Here is a 21,956-nt window from a genome sequence, read left to right as displayed (position 1 = left end):
ATGGTGTACCAGTATATTATACTTACAGAGGGTAAACAGCCTCCTGGGTACAGTGTAAGGTGGTAACGTAGTCAGGACTAGGGTTGTACAGCATGGTGTACCAGTATATTATACTTACAGAGGGTAAACAGCCTCCTGGGTACAGTGTAGTGTGGTAACGTAGTCAGGACTAGGGTTGTACAGCATGGTGTACCAGTATATTATACTTACAGAGGGTAAACAGCCTCCTGGGTACAGTGTAAGGTGGTAACGTAGTCAGGACTAGGGTTGTACAGCATGGTGTACCAGTATATTATACTTACAGAGGGTAAACAGCCTCCTGGGTACAGTGTAAGGTGGTAACGTAGTCAGGACTAGGGTTGTACAGCATGGTGTACCAGTATATTATACTTACAGAGGGTAAACAGCCTCCTGGGTACAGTGTAGTGTAGTAACGTAGTCAGGACTGGGGTTGTACAGCATGGTGTACCAGTATATTATACTTACAGAGGGTAAACAGCCTCCTGGGTACAGTGTAGTGTGGTAACGTAGTCAGGACTGGGGTTGTACAGCATGGTGTACCAGTATATTATACTTACAGAGGGTAAACAGCCTCCTGGGTACAGTGTAGTGTAGTAACGTAGTCAGGACTAGGGTTGTACAGCATGGTGTACCAGTATATTATACTTACAGAGGGTAAACAGCCTCCTGGGTACAGTGTAGTGTGGTAACGTAGTCAGGACTAGGGTTGTACAGCATGGTGTACCAGTATATTATACTTACAGAGGGTAAACAGCCTCCTGGGTACAGTGTAGTGTAGTAACGTAGTCAGGACTAGGGTTGTACAGCATGGTGTACCAGTATATTATACTTACAGAGGGTAGACAGCCTCCTGGGTACAGTGTAGTGTAGTAACGTAGTCAGGACTGGGGTTGTACAGCATGGTGTACCAGTATATTATACTTACAGAGGGTAAACAGCCTCCTGGGTACAGTGTAAGGTGGTAACGTAGTCAGGACTAGGGTTGTACAGCATGGTGTACCAGTATATTATACTTACAGAGGGTAGACAGCCTCCTGGGTACAGTGTAGTGTAGTAACGTAGTCAGGACTAGGGTTGTACAGCATGGTGTACCAGTATATTATACTTACAGAGGGTAAACAGCCTCCTGGGTACAGTGTAAGGTGGTAACGTAGTCAGGACTAGGGTTGTACAGCATGGTGTACCAGTATATTATACTTACAGAGGGTAAACAGCCTCCTGGGTACAGTGTAGTGTAGTAACGTAGTCAGGACTGGGGTTGTACAGCATGGTGTACCAGTATATTATACTTACAGAGGGTAAACAGCCTCCTGGGTACAGTGTAAGGTAGTAACGTAGTCAGGACTAGGGTTGTACAGCATGGTGTACCAGTATATTATACTTACAGAGGGTACACATCATGGTGTACCAGTATATTATACTTACAGAGGGTACACATCATGGTGTACCAGTATATTATACTTACAGAGGGTACACATCATGGTGTACCAGTATATTATACTTACAGAGGGTAAACAGCCTCCTGGGTACAGTGTAGGGTGGTAACGTAGTCAGGACTAGGGTTGTACAGCATGGTGTACCAGTATATTATACTTACAGAGGGTAAACAGCCTCCTGGGTACAGTGTAGTGTAGTAACATAGTCAGGACTAGGGTTGTACAGCATGGTGTACCAGTATATTATACTTACAGAGGGTAAACAGCCTCCTGGGTACAGTGTAAGGTAGTAACGTAGTCAGGACTAGGGTTGTACAGCATGGTGTACCAGTATATTATACTTACAGAGGGTACACATCATGGTGTACCAGTATATTATACTTACAGAGGGTACACATCATGGTGTACCAGTATATTATACTTACAGAGGGTACACATCATGGTGTACCAGTATATTATACTTACAGAGGGTACACATCATGGTGTACCAGTATATTATACTTACAGAGGGTACACATCATGGTGTACCAGTATATTATACTTACAGAGGGTAAACAGCCTCCTGGGTACAGTGTAGTGTAGTAACGTAGTCAGGACTAGGGTTGTACATCATGGTGTACCAGTATATTATACTTACAGAGGGTAAACAGCCTCCTGGGTACAGTGTAGTGTAGTAACGTAGTCAGGACTGGGGTTGTACAGCATGGTGTACCAGTATATTATACTTACAGAGGGTAAACAGCCTCCTGGGTACAGTGTAGTGTAGTAACGTAGTCAGGACTGGGGTTGTACAGCATGGTGTACCAGTATATTATACTTACAGAGGGTACACATCATGGTGTACCAGTATATTATACTTACAGAGGGTACACATCATGGTGTACCAGTATATTATACTTACAGAGGGTACACATCATGGTGTACCAGTATATTATACTTACAGAGGGTACACATCATGGTGTACCAGTATATTATACTTACAGAGGGTACACATCATGGTGTACCAGTATATTATACTTACAGAGGGTAAACAGCCTCCTGGGTACAGTGTAGTGTAGTAACGTAGTCAGGACTAGGGTTGTACATCATGGTGTACCAGTATATTATACTTACAGAGGGTAAACAGCCTCCTGGGTACAGTGTAGTGTAGTAACGTAGTCAGGACTAGGGTTGTACAGCATGGTGTACCAGTATATTATACTTACAGAGGGTAAACAGCCTCCTGGGTACAGTGTAAGGTGGTAACGTAGTCAGGACTAGGGTTGTACAGCATGGTGTACCAGTATATTATACTTACAGAGGGTAAACAGCCTCCTGGGTACAGTGTAAGGTGGTAACGTAGTCAGGACTAGGGTTGTACAGCATGGTGTACCAGTATATTATACTTACAGAGGGTAAACAGCCTCCTGGGTACAGTGTAGTGTGGTAACGTAGTCAGGACTAGGGTTGTACAGCATGGTGTACCAGTATATTATACTTACAGAGGGTAAACAGCCTCCTGGGTACAGTGTAAGGTGGTAACGTAGTCAGGACTAGGGTTGTACAGCATGGTGTACCAGTATATTATACTTACAGAGGGTAAACAGCCTCCTGGGTACAGTGTAAGGTGGTAACGTAGTCAGGACTAGGGTTGTACAGCATGGTGTACCAGTATATTATACTTACAGAGGGTAAACAGCCTCCTGGGTACAGTGTAAGGTGGTAACGTAGTCAGGACTAGGGTTGTACAGCATGGTGTACCAGTATATTATACTTACAGAGGGTAAACAGCCTCCTGGGTACAGTGTAGTGTGGTAACGTAGTCAGGACTAGGGTTGTACAGCATGGTGTACCAGTATATTATACTTACAGAGGGTAAACAGCCTCCTGGGTACAGTGTAAGGTGGTAACGTAGTCAGGACTAGGGTTGTACAGCATGGTGTACCAGTATATTATACTTACAGAGGGTAAACAGCCTCCTGGGTACAGTGTAAGGTGGTAACGTAGTCAGGACTAGGGTTGTACAGCATGGTGTACCAGTATATTATACTTACAGAGGGTAAACAGCCTCCTGGGTACAGTGTAGTGTAGTAACGTAGTCAGGACTGGGGTTGTACAGCATGGTGTACCAGTATATTATACTTACAGAGGGTAAACAGCCTCCTGGGTACAGTGTAGTGTGGTAACGTAGTCAGGACTGGGGTTGTACAGCATGGTGTACCAGTATATTATACTTACAGAGGGTAAACAGCCTCCTGGGTACAGTGTAGTGTAGTAACGTAGTCAGGACTAGGGTTGTACAGCATGGTGTACCAGTATATTATACTTACAGAGGGTAAACAGCCTCCTGGGTACAGTGTAGTGTAGTAACGTAGTCAGGACTAGGGTTGTACAGCATGGTGTACCAGTATATTATACTTACAGAGGGTAAACAGCCTCCTGGGTACAGTGTAAGGTGGTAACGTAGTCAGGACTAGGGTTGTACAGCATGGTGTACCAGTATATTATACTTACAGAGGGTAAACAGCCTCCTGGGTACAGTGTAGTGTAGTAACGTAGTCAGGACTGGGGTTGTACAGCATGGTGTACCAGTATATTATACTTACAGAGGGTAAACAGCCTCCTGGGTACAGTGTAGTGTGGTAACGTAGTCAGGACTGGGGTTGTACAGCATGGTGTACCAGTATATTATACTTACAGAGGGTAAACAGCCTCCTGGGTACAGTGTAGTGTAGTAACGTAGTCAGGACTAGGGTTGTACAGCATGGTGTACCAGTATATTATACTTACAGAGGGTAAACAGCCTCCTGGGTACAGTGTAGTGTAGTAACGTAGTCAGGACTGGGGTTGTACAGCATGGTGTACCAGTATATTATACTTACAGAGGGTAAACAGCCTCCTGGGTACAGTGTAGTGTAGTAACGTAGTCAGGACTAGGGTTGTACAGCATGGTGTACCAGTATATTATACTTACAGAGGGTAAACAGCCTCCTGGGTACAGTGTAGTGTAGTAACGTAGTCAGGACTAGGGTTGTACAGCATGGTGTACCAGTATATTATACTTACAGAGGGTAAACAGCCTCCTGGGTACAGTGTAAGGTGGTAACGTAGTCAGGACTGGGGTTGTACAGCATGGTGTACCAGTATATTATACTTACAGAGGGTAAACAGCCTCCTGGTTACAGTGTAAGGTGGTAACGTAGTCAGGACTGGGGTTGTACAGCATGGTGTACCAGTATATTATACTTACAGAGGGTAAACAGCCTCCTGGGTACAGTGTAGTGTAGTAACGTAGTCAGGACTAGGGTTGTACAGCATGGTGTACCAGTATATTATACTTACAGAGGGTAAACAGCCTCCTGGGTACAGTGTAGTGTAGTAACGTAGTCAGGACTAGGGTTGTACAGCATGGTGTACCAGTATATTATACTTACAGAGGGTACACAGCCTCCTGGGTACAGTGTAGTGTAGTAACGTAGTCAGGACTGGGGTTGTACAGCATGGTGTACCAGTATATTATACTTACAGAGGATAGACAGCCTCCTGGGTACAGTGTAGTGTAGTAACGTAGTCAGGACTGGGGTTGTACAGCATGGTGTACCAGTATATTATACTTACAGAGGGTAAACAGCCTCCTGGGTACAGTGTAGTGTAGTAACGTAGTCAGGACTAGGGTTGTACAGCATGGTGTACCAGTATATTATACTTACAGAGGGTAAACAGCCTCCTGGGTACAGTGTAGTGTAGTAACGTAGTCAGGACTAGGGTTGTACAGCATGGTGTACCAGTATATTATACTTACAGAGGGTAAACAGCCTCCTGGGTACAGTGTAGTGTAGTAACGTAGTCAGGACTGGGGTTGTACAGCATGGTGTACCAGTATATTATACTTACAGAGGGTAAACAGCCTCCTGGGTACAGTGTAGTGTAGTAACGTAGTCAGGACTAGGGTTGTACAGCATGGTGTACCAGTATATTATACTTACAGAGGGTAAACAGCCTCCTGGGTACAGTGTAGTGTAGTAACGTAGTCAGGACTAGGGTTGTACAGCATGGTGTACCAGTATATTATACTTACAGAGGGTAAACAGCCTCCTGGGTACAGTGTAGTGTAGTAACGTAGTCAGGACTGGGGTTGTACAGCATGGTGTACCAGTCAGACAGCATGTGGACGCGACAGGAGCGGATGCTCAGCTGTCCCAGAGGCTCGCTGATGAGCAGCGTCACCACGGCCGCCGCACCGCACTCCAGCATGGCTGTGATGTGCTGGAGTAGAGCACTGGAGCTGTGAGGAGACAAGAGGGGATGGTGTTTTCTGCTGGTGTTTCAGTCCGAGTGTATCAAAGGGGGTGCGTTCGGAAATGCGCACCGGGTGTGTGCTCAGTGTAATGAGTGCCTAAACCTAACCCTAATCCGAACCCTAACCTCAGTAAAACTATGCCTAAACCTAACCATAACCCCTAACCACAAACGGGGAGCATTTACGAACGCACCCTTTCATACACACTGACTGAATCACCAGCAGAAAACACTCTCCCGAGACAAGAGACAGTGTCATGTTATGTGACCAGAGTGGAGGGACATTCTGAGGGCTTGTTGTGTACTCCACTTAGAGCTGGGATCGGGCCTATTTACCGCACGAATCAACGTCCGACCGAATCGCTGCAGCCCGACACCGTGGCTTCAATTATGAAAGCAAAAATTACAAAGGTTTTTACATCCTGCAAGTTTACGCGTCTGGAGAAGAGCCGATCTGCAAGCTCACAACGTGGCACGGATGCAACGCGTTGTGAGCTTGTACATCAGGGAAACCATAGACGAATGCTTTTAAAATGTGGCAACACATTAACTGTGTACTTCAGTCTCAGTGTGTTCCACACAATAGGAAACCACTCACACTAACCCACGCATTAAAAGCTCTCTAATGAATGACCAAGCTGGCAGTCTGTGATGGATGTGTGGACATTACAGCTCCTACATCTACCCATTAGCTGTGTCACCTTAAACACAGCCTCTGCTGTCTTTGTGAAAGGCTTTCAGTGCGTCTGGATGGGGTGTGTGTGTGTGTGTGTGTGTGTGTGTGTGTGTGTGTGTGTGTGTGTGTGTGTGTGTGTGTGTGTGTGTGTGTGTGTGTGTGTGTGTGTGTGTGTGTTGTTTTTATATCTGGCAGCCTATAGGACATACCCATAGACTGTTCGTTAGAGGGTTTCAACAACATGGTATGCCCAAAAAGTATTGTGCTGTGTCTGCCATAATTGGCAGCCGCCACATATTACTATATGGTGGAGATGCCGTTACTGATACCCATAGAGCACTGAGTGACATGCTGTTGTATCATGGTAAATGGTAAATGGTGCATTTATATAGCGCTTTTATCCAAAGCGCTTTACAATGTGCATTACATTCACCCATTCACACATACATTCATACACCGGTGGCGGTGGAAACCATGCAAGGCACCAACCTGCTCACCGGGAGCAACTTGGGGTTCAGTGTCTTGCCCAAGGACACACTAGACAGGAGAAGCTGGGATTTGAACCGCCGACCCATGGATCATTGGCCAACCCACTCTACCTCCTGAGCTACAGCCGCCTCCATATGAAAACGTATGCCATGATTTAGTGAATGTATTCTTGCTGCCTCGATAATATTTGTGTCCCTGTATGTTTCTCCCTTATGTGGACATGAATAAATAAAGTAAGTGTGTGTGCGTGTGCATGTGTGTGTCCTCCCTCCGCGGGGAGGGAGGACTGGGTGTGCAGAATATTGAATGGATCTACACGGCCACCAGAAGCCACCACCTCCTCAACATGCTCAACAGCGATGACACAACTGTTAGAGCAGGGCTGCCCAAAAGGTAGATCGTGATCTACCTTTTAGCCCTAAAAATATATAAGCTATAATGAAACTTGATCTATTGACATCAAGAAGGGTGTGTCATCTCCCTTTGTGGCTTCTAAAGTAGGCAAACCCCCAATGCAATGCTTTGTTTTCGAGAGTTAGTAGCATTACACCCGAAAACCTACCACTTCCATACAGAATGGGTAGAATACTTTTTTCTTCACTATTTCCCCTACTATTTAAGTGTGTTTGACTTGCCGCTATTCCAAAGCCCCCTCAGGTAAAGTGTTTTGGGTGGGTAGATCATGTTGAGCTGGTCATTTTAAAAGTAGATCTCAAGTCAAAAAAGCGTGGGCATCCCTGTGTTAGAGAAATGGACCGACAGTCTCTCCTCATGCACCTGCGGCGACGCAAAATACCACCCGCGGAGGAGAATGACTCGCAATTTCTCGGATTTAAAATAAAAGAAAATGGAAAACTGGACATCAGATCCCCGGGGTTCAGTGTACGCTCCGACTGGATAGACCTAAATGACCTAAATGTCACCGCTCTGGATTACAGCTCAAGTGGGCGATTCGCGACCTACGCGCTGGATGACGGTGCGCAAACAAGAGCTGTCCGTCAAAACTGCGAGAGCCTCAATACTGAGAATGAAGCGATCTCAGAGTGCCCAGCATTGGACTAGCTTAAGCCTGCAAGGAAAGCTGATCACTCTTTGTCACATTCCATCCTCTCAAACACCACCATTGGAGAGGACATTCTCATATTCACCGTCAAGGCCCGCTTACAGGTTCTACCCACTAAATACAACCTGGCAACCTGGTACCCATCTCAACATGAACCACACTGTATCCTCCATACACATCCAACCCCAAGTAATAAAGAGACAGTGGCTCATATCCTCAACGGCTGCAGCTTTTACAGAGGACTGTACATTGCCAGGCATGATGGGCTGGTGGATCTAATCTCTAGTGACATCAGAGAGGTACAGGACATAACATCTCACATGTATTTGCACAGCACTGTTAATTTAGACTAGTCTAACCTAACGCGGCACATTCTATGCTGCCCGGCAGATCTCGCCGGGTCCTCCGACGTCTCGAAATGACGTGGAGGGTGACATGACTACTGCTGCTGTCCTCTTTGAGTAAATGAGGAAGTGATCCGCGGTGGAAAACCAGTGATAAATCATGGCGTTTTTATCATTATAATGGATAATCCTAAACAAACCAGTTCACATGAACAATACTGATCTAAAATAAGATATCTGAACGGCTACATTTATTTAATACAATTTAAATATCATGAACCAGCACAGTTATAGGGGGGCTTGCCGCTTGCCCAGGATTATTTTTCTTCCGATCGCCAAAATAAGCCTGGGTTTCCGAGGCTAATTTAGACTGGTTTGAACACAATTCCACCGATGACAATATGTTTTGTAATATTCCAAATGCTCCAGATATTATTTTCATTCACGAAACAAGTAAATCAGTTGTCATCTTTGAAATAGGTTGTTCTTTCCATCTGTATATGGACACTTGCTTCATATCCAAACTTATGAAATATCAGCCCTTTGGTAGAGCGCATCAAGTCACTTGGTTATAATTGCCAGTTCATTGTGCTGGTGTTTGGAGGTCTGGGGCATGTTGTCCTGTTGTCCACAGACTTGTGCTCCGTGGACTGCAACTCGGAGGACTGCAGAAGATTGCTGCAAAAAGACTGGCCAAGAACTGCTCAGTCTCTGCAGCGATCGGCAGTCTCTCTAAAGACTGGCCAAGAACTGCTCAGTCTCTGCAACGATCAGGAGTCTCTCTAAAGACTGGCCAAGAACTGCTCAGTCTCTGCAGCGATCTGCAGTCTCTCTATCTGGAAGAGGCGATGCTTTGTCTATCCTTGAGTGGACATTTTCTTAGATAGAATATAATCATTGCATTCCACATTATTATTCTGTATGTTAAACATACTGCACACTGCGTCTGGTTTTGACATCATTTGAAGCCCTCTTCAAAAATGTTTGGATCTGGCATGCTAATAATTGTTAGATCCAAATAAAAGTATTCAAGTGTGTGTGTGTGTGTGTGTGTGTGTGTGTGTGTGTGTGTGTGTGCTCTAACCTCTTCTTCCCAGAGTACCACTCTATGAAGAACCAGTGTGTGTGTGTGTGTGTGTGTGTGTGTGTGTGTGTGTGTGTGTGCGTGCGTGCGCGTGCGTGTGTGTGTGTGCGTGTGCTCTAACCTCTTCTTCCCAGAGTACCACTCTATGAAGAACCAGTGTGTGTGTGCGTGCGTGCGTGCGTGCGTGCGTGCGTGCGTGCGTGCGTGCGTGCGTGCGTGCGTGCGCGTGTGTGTGTGTGTGTGTGTGTGTGTGTGTGTGTGCGTGTGTGCGCGTGCTCTAACCTCTTCTTCCCAGAGTACCACTCTATGAAGAACCAGTGTGTGCGTGCGTGCGTGCGTGCGTGCGTGCGTGCGTTCGTTCGTGCGTGCGTGCGTGCGTGTGTGTGTGTGCGTGCGCTCTAACCTCTTCTTCCCAGAGTACCACTCTATGAAGAACCAGTGCAGCACCAGAGGCAGCATGGCCATGAAGCCCAGGTAGAGCCAGTCGTAGAGGTCTGGGGTCTCTGTGCAGCGCTCACACACCTTCTGCAGGTTGCTGCGCTCCCCCCGCGGACACACCTGAGTGGGAGGGGGAGAAATACTCTGTTACAGGTACGCTTCTGTACACTGTTACACTGTATGGTAGGGTTCCCCAATAGGCGGCCCGCGGGGGGCTACTGTCTGGCCCACACCAACCCCAGTAATAATGGTGGTATAGTGTGTGCCAGCGGCTACGTCACGTTATTGTAGTCCTTAGCGGCCATCTTTTGGGACAAAACACAGGCGTTTCAATTGTTTGATTGCATAGAACTAATACTTTACTCCAATCAGAACACCTGTGTAAGGCTTTGTTTACCCAAGAAATGGCCGCTCTTAGAACTACATTTGGCACACCCTATAAGAGCAGCAACAACACTAGTATATCATCGTCGTAGTCGGGTGGAAATCTCGTATCTCCAAATTTGTATGTTCTTTCGCAAATCATACAAGGCCGTCGCAGAAAAGTAGTGAAAACAGCAGATCTACAAGCACACAACGCCTCGCGGAGATCGGCTGTTTTCACTCGTTTATATCATTTTTTTAAAACGATAAATTCAAAACAAACAGTTTTGGACATTTTCTACAACGACGAAAACTGTCGCTGGAGTAGTGGGAACGCCACCGTCGCCCCCTGCAATGCTGTGGCCCTCAGCTTGGCACCCTAGACATACTGGGATTGGGGTCGGTAATTGTATATTTATGTCTGTTGCTGTGTGGCCTACATGGTATGTAGGCCTACATGGTATGTAGGTCTACACTGCTGTGTGGCCTACATGGTGATGATGATGATCACACAGTGTGGTGGAGCAGAGAGTATAGACGTTGGATAATCATCATAATAATAAACATTATAGGCTATTGTCGGCTATTTTCCACAGTAACGAGTGTAGCCTACTAAAGCAGTCATTAAACTCTCAGTAGCCCAACTGTTACAGATGCGACCGGCCAGGGGTGCGTTCCAGAGTATCGAAACGAGGTATCGTAAGGATATGACCAAGAAAGCACATGGCTTGTTTACATTGAGATCCTTTTTTTTTTTAACTCATATAACATTGAATGACAAATAGAACACAGTAATATGCAGAAAAAAGAAAAAGAATGTTGTGAAAAACTAAGATATATGGTGGTATTTACAATAGAAGGGTCAGGGGGAGTCGAGGTCTGGCTAAGTTTAATGTTACCAGTTTGGAGTGGCAGCCGCCTGAATGTGGCTTTTCAGAGCAGTTTAAAGGAAAGTAGGAATTTACACTCCTTTAAAGCCTTCGGTAGGGCGTTCCACATTTTAGCAGCACAGCAGGAGAGACGAATCTGAAGTCTTAACCTTTGCTATATTTTCGAGGCGATAGCCTACTGACTGTGAGAGAGAGAGAGAGAGAGAGAGAGAGAGAGAGAGAGAGAGAGAGAGAGAGAGAGAGAGAGAGAGAGACTTTTTTGACTTTTAACATCTCCTTTATTCACAAAATTGGTTACTACATTAATCAGTCGATCACAGCCCTCACTCTAAAACCACAACAAATAATTTAGAGCAACACATCAACAACATTGATTCCCATTTCATTCACATTAAAGATAAAACATTCATAGTCCCAAATATTTTTAAACACATCCAAGTCTTCCATTTTAAAGTACTCACGCTTTGACTAAGTTCTTAATAGCTAGTAAACAGTCACACCTGTGCCATGCCATCCATCATTTTTTTCTTTTCTGGTTAGGTATATTGCTAGCTTTGCCTGTCCAAACAGGAAGTTAACCAATCTAGAATCTACCCTTTTTCTTGTTCTTTTTCCCATAGCTAAAACCAAAAATAAACATCTGTTTAGAAAAAAAAACTCCCCAACAGATATCAACAAGTGAAGTCACTGAGTGCTTTAACTCATTCCCTGCCAGGCCCGATAGTCCCGAGATTATTCCAATGTCTTTCCCCGCCAGGCCCGATAGTCCCAAGAATTAAAAAAAAAAAAAGAAATCAAAATCTTTTTTTTTTTCAAAAAAAATTTTGACCCCCAAAAATGGAGTAGGCATGATAGCAATCGCGAAATTGCATGTTTAACCCCCATAGCAACCCCATCTTTCAAGCATGGCAGCCATTTTGGCAGCCATCTTTGTTAAACATAGTGGCTGTTATCTCATGAATGCCTGAACGGATTTCCATTCAGATTTTTTTGTTTGAAAGCTGTGAGCAATGTGGACACACGTGGTGCATTATCTAGGCATGGGTGTGCATGATCCGTGCACACCCAATTACATGGAAGTCTATGGAGACGAATGGCAGGTGGGAGTACGGAGGTATGTTAAAATGGCGGTCAATGTGTTAATTAAGGGAACCAATCTATAGCACTGGTCAAAACAGTGGTATACTGTTTCATCTGCTCTACAGAGAGAGAGAGACAGAGAGAGAGAGAGAGAGAGAGAGAGAGAGATGGAGGTGTAGAGAAGCCAGACAGCCAGAAGCAGTGACACACAGAGGCAGAATGCTGTGTCAGCGTTGCTATTTTAATGCAGGATAAAAAGTTATTTTCTGTTGCTCCCGTTTCCCTCCTCCAGTCTGTTCTCTTTTCCCAAAGCTCTGGGGAGAAACAGCTTTAAGCACACCAAACCCAGCGACCCCTGCTCTATTTTCTTCTACTGTGAGCTTGTAGATCTGCTATTCGTGATTGGCTCCTCAGCCCACACAGAACTTCAGTCCCAACGGCAATGATAGGTGAGGCCTTTTGGTCTGTAGATGTGTTTATGTGTGAATGAATGAAACACTTTACCCAAATAGTAGTAATAGATTACTCACCCCATGGAGACTTGAATTCATAGATATATATTTTGTCGCAATATAGTTTTTTGTCGCATTCTTAAGCCAATAATTTGATAAACAGCAGTGGTTCCCTATGGAGACAAAAAAAGTCTCCTCAAATTATTTTCGACAAAAACTCTCCATGGAGTAATCGATAGGGGATAAAAAAAAAAAGAGTCATTTTGCATTTTAGGGGTGAACTATCCCTTTAATACTGACAACAAAATGAAAGAAACCTTCCTGGTCTCACATTAGCCGCAAATTTCAACACTAGATTATTTTTTAAACTGTTGAATCTAGGGTTGCAATATCTCCCATTGACAGCCAAAGCATCCAAAAAGTTTTTATTTTTTTGCTATGTAATTGTATTAACAAAAGGTATTGCAACCCTAGATTTAACTAATATTAAAAGAAATCTAGTGTTGAAATTTGCGGCTCACTTTAGTCTCACTTTATCAGACGATAAAGAGATCTCTGCATACTGAGGAAATCTAAATCCAATAAACGAGTTTGGACTCCAGAGAAAACCAGCAGTAACAAAACCTACACCCTTCACTCCACATGGAGAACCAGTCCTGATCACATCCCTATTAGATGAACCCAATCCGGTTACAAAAAGATCCGGTTTAGCGGCCGAAATCTCAATCTTTGTGTGGCTGCCAGCCCCAATCGCACAACAAAATGTGCCATTAGAAACAGATCCATATTGGTGTAGCCGGTGCCTTAATGTAAACGTGTTCTACTCACCCCACATTGTGATCCGTCTATGGTTCCGTTGATCATCACTCTGCCACAGTACAGCCCTGGACAGGTGGAGCTCATCGCTACCGCTAGACCATAAGACAAGAGAACAGATAGTTTAGGACAGGTCATCGCTACAGCTAAAGCATAAGGGAAACACTTAGTTTAGCATGGAGTTAATGTTGTCGATTCATACTCCACTTTTAAAGCCTAATTTATTTCGGTTCGGTGCTGTCTAAACTACGATATTGCGTCATCCAGAGCCGAATTCATGACGCCCCCCCCCCAATCCTCTGAATGACTCCATATCATAGACAGAGCCGTAATTAAATAAATTAGGCTCTAAAAGTGAAGTATGAATCGACCCTAAGACTAAAAGACTAAAATACGTTTGTAGATTCTTAATCTTTTTCTAACAGACAGTAGAAGAAACGTCTAACACTAATCCCAAAAGACTAAGACTAAAATGTTTTGATATTTAGTGGACTAAGACTAGACTAGACTAAAACAATTTCAGAAGACTAAAACATGACTAAGACTAAATGGTGTTTTATTCAAAAGACTAAGACTAAATCTGCAGAAAAGATTAATACTGGTTTAGCAGCACAGCCTTATGATTATATTAGTGGAGAAACATCACAAAAACATAATGATCATTTAGTAGTGGTGGTGATAGCATTGTTGTGGAGCAGAAATAGTCGATCTACAAGCTTGTAGATCAGCCATTTCAGAACCTTTAGTTACTGTAATATTCCACTCCTCCACATGACATTCATTCATTCAACATTCATATGAAATTCATAGGGAGACCCTCATTTACAATGATGTCAACATTGTCGAGAGCTAAGAAACAACCAAAGAACGATTAAATTAAAATGTGTTAACAACAATCAGTCAACACAGGTGAGGAGTAAACCCCTAAAACACCCAACAGTTTCTCAGGTATTCAGTTTACGGTCAAAGAGGCCCCAGACACCTGGACCTGGTGCTGAAAGCCAGGCATTAAAGACCAGCATCATTTATCACAGCCTTTCCTGTCCAATGACCTGTGGCTTTGACTTTACACACACAACCCCAAAGCACACACACACACACACACAATACATGCAATGCAGCAACACACTCACGCATGCACGCACACACGCACACGCGCACACACACAGGGTGTAAACGGGCAGGAGGACAGTGTATCCTCCTCCTTGCTCAGATCTAGTTTAATAACTATGAATGAAAATATATGTTTTTGTAATTTTTTGGATATACAGCATAGTTAAACAGTTCACCTATGATGTGTATCTAGTGTGTGAACACACAAACACTGCTGTTTAAATACATTATAATAATAAACCTTGGAATCCTGTGTAAGCAACTGTGTTACATTAGAATCATATTATATATCTATGACAGATTCTAATGTAATCTAGTAAAACTGCTGTACTGAAGTGCAACTGAAGTACATAATATCATATACAGTGTCCTACCCGACCATCATGATGCTCATTTTAACATTTTAATTCCACAAGAATAAATTCAATAAACAAAAAGCTACGTTTAGCAAAGCACCATGATTAGCATCATGCTAACACTGATTCACGTTCACAACCAATGGATCCAAACAGACACACTGCTAGCCATTAGCCAGAGAGCTACAGTATTACAGCTGTTGACAGAACAACACGTTAACCTACAATAAATAAGTGATAAAACATCTTAATGTTTAATATAAAAGTAAACAGCAGAATTATCAGATAAATAAATAAATCAACTCACCCATGATATTTACACTGAATGAACACACCGCCTCCTGCAGGACGGGTTGAGAACTACACACACACACAGATTAATTTAAAATAAACGCGTTTAAAACAAAACTCTGTTGTTTAAATGAACGAATATCATTTCTCAGATCTATAGAACACGTGCGCTGTGATATTTACCCCGCGGAAAGCCTTGCAAATCTGATAAAAATCACTTTTAAACCAACGAGGTCTTGGTTCAGCGCTGTGCTCTGTTTACGCCGCCATTTTGGATCTCGTTCACGTTCCGCAGCGTCACGTGGTACAGCCCACTCTCGCGGGACTTTGGCGCTCAGAAAAAAAAAAACAGCAGATCTACAAGCTCACAACGCGTCGCGTCCGCGACGCGTTGTGAGCTTGTAGATCGGCTGTTTTCGTCACCCGACACCTTCGCACGACGAAGCACAAATTGGGCATAGCTTTAAAATAATATTAAATCTAAAATAAATTCGCTGCTTTCTAATATTGTCAGTAGTAAATTGTTTTGTTGTTGTATTAAAAATATATAAATATATATTGGTAAAGGCATGGAATGGCAAAATTGTAATACCTTTAGATAATAAAATGTTTACAGAATCTTTTTCTGACATAAAATTACATTTCTATGCGCTTCTATTCGTGGCGTTACGCTACGGGTAGTTGGTGCGGCCAAAACAGACGAGAATCGCATTTTCAGCAGTGTGTTGGTTGCTATGGAAACTGTAAACTCTGTTGGCCTGGAGGAGTTTAATGGAGAGAAGCTGCACAGATCAATGTGGGATTGTTTTTATTTCACATGTAAACACCTTCCACTGATCATCAATCAATCTGTAAGTATAAGAAGTTTAAAGGTTATTATCATCTAAATAGATTCATCTAGTAACCATAACCACTTGAACCCTGTCTGACAACATGCTATTATGCATTAATATTAGTTTGTTATTAACATTTTACAATGAAACAGCCATAAAACTAAAGCCTATACTGTATCTTGGAGTGCCTAATCACTTGATGAACTAAAGTTTAAAGTCACATTTTCTTTTCTTTAGAAATAGGCTGTGACAAGTAAGTTAGGTGTTCAACATTTACAAAAGTATTGAAAAATATACCAAAAGTAAAAGAGGTCATTATGCACAATGTTCCATTTCCAATGTTCCAGTTTCCAAATGTTTAAAAACGGAGCGGAACTTGATCAGCCATGAAGACAAACAGATGAGGAGTTTGTTGTACACTCTTTACAAGTTATTTTGAATTCTGAGGCTGGGTTCAAACAATGTATGCTCATGTATACATCAAACGGGGCTTGAGCCCCTGCTCTTTTACCCGTCTGTAAAAAGTGCCCTCTCCAGACCATGATTTTTTCTCTTTTTTTTTCTTCTTCTTCTTTTTTTTACTATGGTGAAAGAAATGCAAATGCCCCTCTTTCCATACCTGAAGGCAGCATTCAAGAGAATGAATTGCCTTGTCCAAACTCTCCTGAACTTGAATGCAGCATCTTATGTTGAAAGAATTGCCCTCTCTGTGTAGAAATCCATGCTGTTACGCCACATTGTATTGACTTGATTACGGTGCTTAGTTCAGTGTGGTATCAAGCACTGAAAATAGCAGACCTCCAAGCTCACAGCTTGAAGGTCTGCTATTTTCGATATTTCCACCAAAAGGTCCTTTTAGAAATGTCAGCCCCTTCCTTTCTAACATTCTCTGCACGTCCCTGCTGTGGCTTTAGGAAAGCTTAGAGCAAGATTGCCTCGTCAAAACATGTGACTTCCATAGGGAATGAATTGAACGCTGCTTTACCCCCGGTTGTAGGCCTGTAGGTAGTCTGTAGGTTGTAGGCCTGTAGGTAGTCTGTAGGTAGGTTGTAGGCCTGTAGGTAGTCTTGTAGGCTAGGTAGGTTGTAGGCCTGTAGGTAGTCTCGCGAGGCCAGACTGTTGCCCCTGCGATTTGGGCGAATGCTCCCGGCATACAGTCTGGCAAACGGAAATAGAAACGATGAGTGCGAGATAAAGCGGATGTGACACAACCGCTCCCTTGGTGCAGTAGCAATAACATGTCCTACTGGAAGCGTTACGTCTCCTTTTAATATTTCTGGGGGCGTTATTTCGTCTTTCTCTGGTGTTATTGGTGTTACCTCTAGGATGTCTTCAAACGTTTTCTTAAACTATACACCCATAACAAGAATAGGCCGCTCCAATGACTTTGTCTGAGCTATTGTGTTTCTGTTATGTTTCCAATGGGACTACAGTTCCGTGCAGCAGCGGCTACTTCCGATACTCGCCGTTCGGGAGCTGCCGTTCTCTATATAGCATTCGGAGATTGTGGAATAGTTGTCTGGCTACGCGAGACAAACCCCTAGGTAAAGCATGTGCCTTAGTGTGTGAACCCAACTACAATATGTGAACCCTTTATTGTCTCCCCCCATGCAGACTCGCTGGGCTCAGTGGCCTGTTCCCTTCAGAATGACTGACAGGCACCCCAGCCGCCCTGCAGTTAGTGACCGGGCCATGGGGGACCCCAGCCCCCCTTCCAGGGACCCCAGCCCCCCTGCAGTGAGGGACCGGACCACCAGGGACCCCAGCCCCCCTTCCAGGGACCCCAGCCCCCCTGCAGTGAGGGACAGGACCAGGGACCCCAGCCCCCCTACAGTGAGGGACAGGACCAGGGACCCCTGCCCCCCTACAGTGAGGGACAGGACCAGGGACCCCAGCCCCCCTACAGTGAGCGCCCAGGCCAGAGGGTTCTTCAGCAGTGCAGAGGAGGTGGTCTCCGCGGGTCTCAGCAGACCTCCAGACATCATCACGGTGGTCCAGAACAACCCTCACCTGGGCTTCCTCTACGTCACCCCCGCCGTGCCCAAGACCTCCGTCCACTACGACGCCTACAACCTCAGGTAACCTCACCCTGCAGGGGTCACCGATACGTCCGTACACGTGGCGAGACCTGTCCTCGTCCACGGCAAATTCTAGATTTTAATTCTCCTACTGAATGTCCCCGAGGACCGAGGTTTCTGAAATCATAACTCTGGTCCATTTGGTCCCATGTGTTCGCTCTTCACAGTTATAGACCTGTCATTCTGGTAACATTAGTGTCCGCTCATTTGCAGGTCCATGGCAAAAAATATATATATTTTGACATAAGACATCTGCAGCTCTTACATAAACCATAGTGCGGTGCGATGTGTTGCGATACTAGCCACTAGTGTTGTAGTACTCGTCTCGAGTCAATAACTAGTCTCGATTCTGGTCTTGAGTCCGAATATCATTGACTCATTCTCGTCTCGCCCATGATTTTACACGGTCTTGACTCGGCCCCCACCGAGTCCACTCCAGTCAAGAGTCACTACAATGCAATGAATGAGGGCCATGTGAGAAATGAGGGGTGGAGTTTGTGATTTGCCATCCAAGGAGTATGTGTGCAAAGTTTGGCATTGATAGGGCCAACGATGGCGGAGATATGCTAGGGCAAAAGTGTGACGTGACATGACTGACGTGAATGAATTAATAGATAATGTGTGTAAACCTGGATTTCTACCACTTTTTGTGGTCACATGGTCAGATACTGGATTCTGATTGGCTTAAAACAGTGGTAAATCAGTCAACAACCTTGAGTTGGCTCATGGACCCCGCCCACTGTTGTGTTGCAGTTGTAACTAAATAACCTTGCAAGTTACAACTGTGTTTTCTTTCATTTATATGGTAGAAGTGGTAGAAAAGCAATTTACCATTCGAGGGTTGAGGGTTGGTTGCTGTTTCAGAAACAGTGGTAAATCAGCCAACAACCCACTCCCTCTCTTGGTAAATGGCTTAAGAGAGTCTTCTGAATGCTTAAATTGTAAATTGGAAACTCATACAATTGTGTCGCACACCAAATATTTTGTCACACTGTTTGTGTGTGTGTGTGTGTGTGTGTGTGTGTGTGTGTGTGTGTGTGTGTGTGTGTGTGTGTGTGTGTGTGTGTGTGTGTGCATGTGTGCGTGTGCATGTGTGTGTGTGCATGTGTTGTGTGCGTGTGCGTGTGCGTGTGTGTGTGTGCATGTGCATGTGTATGTGCGTTTGTGTGTGCAGGGTGGTGACGTTCCAGGACGTAGACATTAAGGACTACTCCACGGTGAGTCCTGAAGGTGTGATGAGTGTGTGTGAGGAGGCCAGTGTCCTGGTCCCTCTGGAGCGCTGGCGGTGGGAGCACCGTTGTCACCGCGCGCTGCGCCGCCTCCCCCTGTTCCGCCTCCACAGGAAGTGGAAGGCCTTCGCCATCTGGCGCGCCCACGTGCGCTCCTGCAAGATCCACACCGACAGGAAGTCGCTGCAGGAACGCCTGTTCATCCTCAACGACGTACGTGCGAACTAAGGCCGGGCAATGGACGGGTTTCTGGTCCACGTTACACTGATAAGAAGTAGATGCGTGCGCAGGTCGGTACCAAAATTAGCCAATGAAACCAGCGCTCCCCAAAACAACAGGTTTGGGGATTGGTGGGAATTGATTACATGATACATTCAGCTGTGCATTTAGTCTCAATGTTTGTAAACAAGAAACCCGTCTATACTGACGATATTAGTCAAAACAATTGCATTATATTGTTTTTAATGTTTTTCTGCTTTTAGGTCCACTGCCTGCCCAACCCAGATAATGAATAGCATATCCATGCATGCACACTGCACAGTACACATAGAATAAATAAATGTTGTAGCTTTTGTGCATGTGCTACGTGCATGCATAGTGTGTCTGTTAATTAATTTGACACATACACCAATACCTCATTTCGAGCCATCTTCATCGATATGTTAGCCTAGTAAACTGACTCCTCCTGCCTGTGTATACCTCACATGTTAATACCTCCATGAAGGTATGTTTTCAATAAGATAGATAGATAGATAGATAGATAGATAGATCTATAGATAGATAGATAGATAGATAGATAGATAGATAGATAGATAGATAGATAGATAGATAGATAGATAGATAGATAGATAGATAGATAGATAGATAGATAGATAGATAGATAGATAGATAGATAGATCTATAGATAGATAGATAGATAGATAGATAGATAGATAGATAAGTTACAGAGAAGTAAGAAAAAGAAAAAGAGTACTGTAGTGTAGCAGACCCAGCTGACCATAAAAGGGTGAAGACTGACTGATGATTTTGACGATGCTTTATTTTGTAATCAACGTAGAACTAGGATAGAAAGGCATACAATACAACAGGTCAATGATCAAATACAATAATCCTTAAACACTTGTCAAACCTTAAAGCACCATAAGTCTACATTTGTCCATAAAACCCATAACTATACAGTACATTGCTCAAATTACAATACATAAACCTTCTATAAGTACAAGTCTAACCATTAATAAAACCCAACAATAAGACCAAACAATATACAATATCCCAAGAAAAACCTTTAAAGAAAAGTACCTTGTCCCCCTTTCAGCTGGGCGCTAAAGTGGCTATAGTGCTTTTTGTACAGCCGTTCCATTAACCATCCGCCCGGTGCATGTGGTTCTTAAACAACATTATTAAACTTTTGAGCGGCCATTCTGTAGGCCTACTCTGTTGACTGCTTCTTCCATGGCCTCTTGCTCAATCTGAGGCAGCATTTATGCCCCAGCGCCACAGCTGTGCTGGGTCCCAATCAACTGATTCTGTCCAGCCTGTACAATTACCAAATTAAAGGACTTCCTGTCTAACACCAAAAAGGTACACAATCAAAACATAAAAGCATGGACTGTGGGTCCGTTACATGTAGTGCAAACGTACCCCGTTGAAACTGGGAAAGCGTCTGTGTCATTAAAAAAAATTAAAATGCAAAAAAAAAGCATTATGTTCTACTTTTGGCTATCCACCAGGGCCGTTCAGAGAGCACTGAGTGGGCAGGAGCTCAAACCTCACAAAAGGGTACTACTTCTGCGCGCTCGCCGATTTTTGGGGTGGTGTTTTTGTGAGGGTCACTCATGCCATATCACACCAGAAATTGAGTGAACAGTGAACTTAGAATGCTTTCTGGCCGTCTCAAAGACACTTGTTTGCAGCTGCTTTCTTGACCCACAAATGTGTGTCTGTGTGCATGCGTGTGTGACTGCGTGTGTGATGCGTGTGTGTGTGTGTGTGTGTGTGTGTGTGTGTGTGTGTGTGTGCGTGTGTGACTGCGTCTGTGTCCCCTCCAGGCCCTGCGTCCAGCTCTGGTGGACATCCAACAGATGTGCTCCAGACTCAGTGAGCTCGGTCTGTGTTGTGTTCAGACTGACCACATGTACACTCTGGAGGAGTTCAGAGAGGCCCAGTACACACAGCTACAGGAGGTATGGACTGCAGTATGTACTATGTATGTACAGGTATGTAGTATGTAGTATGTATGCAGTATATACTGTGCTAGAGTATGTACTATGTATAGGAACTGTGTCCAGACTGACCACATGTACACTCTGGAGGAGTTCAGAGACGCTCAGTACACTCAGCTACAGGAGGTAGGAGATACTACTTCATTTATACTGTAGTTAACTTTATGAAGTAGCATGATTCAATTAAAATGGATCATATAGACTTGGAACAACTGGAATTGAGGGCACGGTGACCCCGTCGGCTCACAGCTAGAATGTCCTGGGTTCGATTCACCTGTCAGGGGATGAGAAGCGGCCTGCTCACTCCTCGTGCACTGAAGGAAGCATGAGCTCAGTTCGGGGCTCTCCCCAGGTTGGCAGAGGGAGAGCAGAGACCAGGATTACAGCGTAGGCGAATTGGCACC

At 44.3% G+C, this 21,956-nt stretch overlaps 1 protein-coding gene across 1 annotated transcript in view; it reads right to left on the bottom strand.

Moving 5' to 3' along the window:
- jkamp (jnk1/mapk8 associated membrane protein) overlaps nt 1-15,363 on the bottom strand; it is a 28,976-nt gene extending 13,613 nt beyond the window's left edge. Inside the window, exons 1-4 of the mRNA XM_080750688.1 lie at nt 15,207-15,363; nt 13,443-13,525; nt 9,795-9,949; nt 5,515-5,721 (exon numbers count right to left, since the gene is read on the bottom strand). Of these exons, the coding sequence (XP_080606814.1) occupies nt 5,515-5,721; nt 9,795-9,949; nt 13,443-13,525; nt 15,207-15,210 (449 nt within the window). The 5' untranslated portion in view covers nt 15,211-15,363. The remainder of the gene's footprint in view (nt 1-5,514; nt 5,722-9,794; nt 9,950-13,442; nt 13,526-15,206) is intronic.
- Nucleotides 15,364-21,956: the final 6,593 nt, after the last annotated feature.

This window comes from Nannobrachium achirus, assembly GCF_963921795.1.
Source record: "Nannobrachium achirus genome assembly, chromosome: 20".
Classification (NCBI taxonomy): domain Eukaryota; kingdom Metazoa; phylum Chordata; class Actinopteri; order Myctophiformes; family Myctophidae; genus Nannobrachium; species Nannobrachium achirus.
The sequence above is the reverse complement of the archived record's forward strand: the minus strand, read 5'-3'. Positions and strand labels throughout refer to the sequence as shown.